At 51.9% G+C, this 3,727-nt stretch overlaps 1 protein-coding gene across 1 annotated transcript in view; it reads left to right on the top strand.

The window, feature by feature from the left end:
* The first annotated feature begins 218 nt into the window (after positions 1–218).
* CD99L2 (CD99 molecule-like 2) overlaps positions 219–3,727 on the top strand; it is a 23,105-nt gene continuing 19,596 nt past the window's right edge. Inside the window, exon 1 of the mRNA XM_009868189.1 lies at positions 219–276. Within this exon, the coding sequence (XP_009866491.1) occupies positions 219–276 (58 nt within the window). The remainder of the gene's footprint in view (positions 277–3,727) is intronic.

Genomic DNA, 3,727 nt, shown 5'->3' with positions numbered 1-3,727 from the left:
AAGAAAAACCCCACAACCCGAACAAACAGCAAAAGAGTGACAAGGAGAAACAACTCCCTTTTCCATCAGGTGCACCTTTGAATTATTGAGGGTTACCTGAGGCATTTTCCTGGAGTCCCAGGAAGAGTCAGGTATTTGCTTTCTAGGCTCAGCAGCAGAGCACCCGGGAAAGCTGGGACAGGCTGAGTTCACCCTGCCCTTGTTAGCCTTTGGCCACAATGTCCCTGTACCCAACCCTGGCACAGAAAGATGGGCATCATCCTGTCCTGGTCACAGGTACAGCTGGGCTCAGGTGCTTCCCAGAAAGGGAGAAACCTTGAGTGCTTATGATCAAAACTTTCCAGCCTTTTGCTCCCAATGCAATTGATCTGGGACTAATTGAAAGCAGGTTTTGGCAATGCTGTGGCAGAGACCTCTTTGACACAAACCTCAAAGAATGGTTGTCTTCTTAAAGTCACTTAGAAAATGTCACCTGCTCTACGTGCAGAGACAGCAGATAGCCTTGGAAACCTTGACAGCTTTGAGTGCTGATACTGAACAAAACCATTTTGATTGGCATCTTGTATTGCCAGACCTAGGCTACCTGTTTTCCAGCCGTGCTGGAGTGGAAGAGAACTGGTGGAGTGTGTGTTTCTTGTGGGGTCAGAGAGAGGATGATGCTGTGCAGCCAGAGATGGGGCAGATCCAGTCAGCAGCTGCAAATCCAATTAAACTGCTGTTGGAATCCCCCGATGCAAAGCCTTTCCTAGCTCTGGTAGCGCTGCTCTTGACAGGGCTTTGCTTTTCACTGAGCTGTCAAGGGTTGCTGCCCACACCTGGAAGGGTTTGTCTGTCCTTGGTGTAGGGACCGCCCTGGCCCATGATTTTGCGGAGCCCGAGGGGCACAAGCAGGTCGGGGAACTTCTGATTTCCTGCAGAGGTGAGGGCTCCAGCCCAGCCTTTGCAGCATCCTGGGGACCAGATGCTTTCATTCAGCAGATCAAACCCTTGGCGGTGCCCACACCGAGCTTGCTGCTGGGGGGATGTAGTTCATGGTGCTGTGCAGCCATACTCCTCCTTGGGGGTTGCCCCAAAAGAGCGAGGTGGGAATCACATTAAAGGACAAGCAAAGGGCCTTCACTGTGCCACCAGCACTGGGGCTGGTGCCCAGGGACACCGGTGGCCCTGGGCGCTGGGGCTCTGCTGCCGTTATGCCATTTTCTGTCACGTTGGATGGCAGCGGCCAATGTGATGTGACAAGTGGCACGGTCCCTTGGCACCTCTCCCTCCCCCGAAGCAGATGTTATGTGGCTGCTCACAGGCTCCGGGTACGTCACCCCCAGGATTAGGCCGTCTCTTGCCACCGTGTCTGGGGGCCAGCTGGCGCTTGTAGCCTCCTCCCACTCACAGCTTTAACACAGCAACTCACTGGCACAGCAGTAAAATGTGCAGAAACACTTTGTTCACCTCCAATGGCCAATTGGTTCCTTTGCCTCTCAAGCCCCAGGCGGATGGAGAAGGACCCCTTTGCCATGCTCCTGCAGCCTCCGAGCTGCCATCCTGCGCTAGTTTGAAAAGTCAGCTGGTGGAGACAGAGCCACTCCACTAACAGCCTTTGTCATCTCTTTTTTTTTTAAGTAAAACATGGAAACGCAGTAATCACCACTGGTTTGAGTCGGTGAGACTGAGGGCAGGTGAAAGAAAAGCTTTGGGAAGGAGAAAGTTGGGATGAGAGTTTACCATGAGAAACACCTCTGGATTTGAGGGCACTTTCTGCCCTTTGGGAGCTGGCTGCATGGTTGAGGAAGCTGATGGGCTTGGCAACAGAAACTGCCAGATCTCCAAGAAGGACAGCTGGCTAAGGTTAAACCATGACACTATATGACTTTAGGCTCCATCCTGTCACTCAGGACGGGGGAGACGGTGTGTTGCATCGAGTTATCAGGCACCAAAACCAGCTCAGGTTGGGTCACTGCTGCATTTGCACTGTTTCTTGTAAGGCTTCTCTGACGTTAATTCAGGTGGCTCCTGCTTGTCTACATTTAGCCCATATTGGGGGCTAAACTCCAGCAGCTGTTCTATCCTCCAGTGACCCCTCCCCAACCAAGAAGGGGAGTTGAGGAAAGGAGAGCAGACATGCGGCTTGAAATGAGAACAGATTTAATGAGACAGCAAAACTAATATCGATACTAATGCCCATATAAAGTATGCAAAGTTGTGCTCACCCCAGTGAACGTACAGTGGCCACAATAAACAGGAGAGCAGTTCTCAGGAGCAGAGGGATAAGTGAGCACCTCCAGGGATGGTAACCCTTGAGAAGAGGAGAAGCAGGATGAGGAGGAGGCCCCACGTTCAACCGTCCCCCTTTATAACAAGGGTGGTGTTTGTGAGATTGCACACACCTGAGCTCAGCTCGGGGAAGCTGCCCTGGCTTTGGCCGTCCCAGCTCAAGTTCCTGTCTGACCCGAAACTGCTGATGGCTGCACACCATGGCTGGGCTGGGATTCTATCTCTGCCAAACTAGCACACTGCTGTAGTAATGTATTTCCCTTACAATCTCCACCCCAGTCCCTTTGAGCCAGACCGTAAGGTTTAACATTACAATGAACTCCTCCCCTTGCCCCTGCTCCAGCTTGGACTTACCCACAGACAGCAGTCCCTTAGGTTGTACCTGCTCCAGGTGGGTGTCCCCTTTGAGCCGTATTCTCTTCCAGGGTGTGCCTGCTGCACTGTAGGCTTAGCCACAGCCACAGTTGCTCTGAGATGCACCCGTTCCAGTCGTGGGTTTATCCGTGGCCACACACTTGAGGTGCTGCAGCATCACCTCATGCACAGCCACTGATGCTTCAAGATGTGCCTGCTGCAGCACGGACTTACCCACAGCCACCCGTGCTTTGAGGTGTGCCTTCTCCAGCGTGGACTTATCCTTGAGCCACTGTCCCTTCAGAGTTATACCTGCTGTGGCACAGGCATAACAATGGCCACGGACACTTTGAGATGTACATGTATGTGTACATGTATGCTCTGAGGTGTCCTGCTCCTATGTGGACTCATCCACAGGTCACAGTCCCTTCAATTTGAGTCATGGAATCATAGAATCACAGAATGGCCTAGGCTGGAAGGGACCTTAGAGATCATTTAATCCAACCTCCCTGTCATGGGCAGGGACGCCTCTCAACTAGATCAGGCAACACATGGGGACTAAATGGGGATTGTGTTCGCACTGGAGTTCCAGCCTGTCCAGCACAGCAGCACAGAACCAGCAGCAACACCTTGTCCCTCTGCCAGCCCAGGTACACGGCCACTGCTGTTATTAAAACATGCCCAGGCACAGCAGGATAAGTTGATCAACAGTGCAGCAGTACAGCGAGCAAGGAAAGCAAAAAACAGCCACTAATACGCAGTAAGGCAAGAAAGCCCCCATGGCAAGCACAGGAGCCTGCCAGGTAATAGCTAAGCAGCAATGACAGCTGTAAATTCTATCTAGCACATTCCAATCAAATCTGTTGTTACCTCAAACCCTTCAAGCCCCACCCTGGGCACAAAAAAGGGCTGTTTTGGCTTAACTCCAGCTGGCAACTGAGCCCCATGCAGCCGCTTGCTTACTCCTGCCTGTTGGGATTGGGGAAAGAATCAGAAGGGTAAAATCTTGTGATTTGAGATAAAGAGTTGAGGCTTGAGATAAAGACAGCTTCGTCAGTAAAGCAAAAGCTGCAAGTGCACTCCGAGCAAACCAAGGGATTCGTTA

Source organism: Apaloderma vittatum, unplaced genomic scaffold (assembly GCF_000703405.1).
Source record: "Apaloderma vittatum isolate BGI_N311 unplaced genomic scaffold, ASM70340v1 scaffold1094, whole genome shotgun sequence".
Taxonomy (NCBI): Eukaryota; Metazoa; Chordata; class Aves; order Trogoniformes; family Trogonidae; genus Apaloderma; species Apaloderma vittatum.
This window is presented reverse-complemented; position numbering and strand designations above follow the sequence as displayed.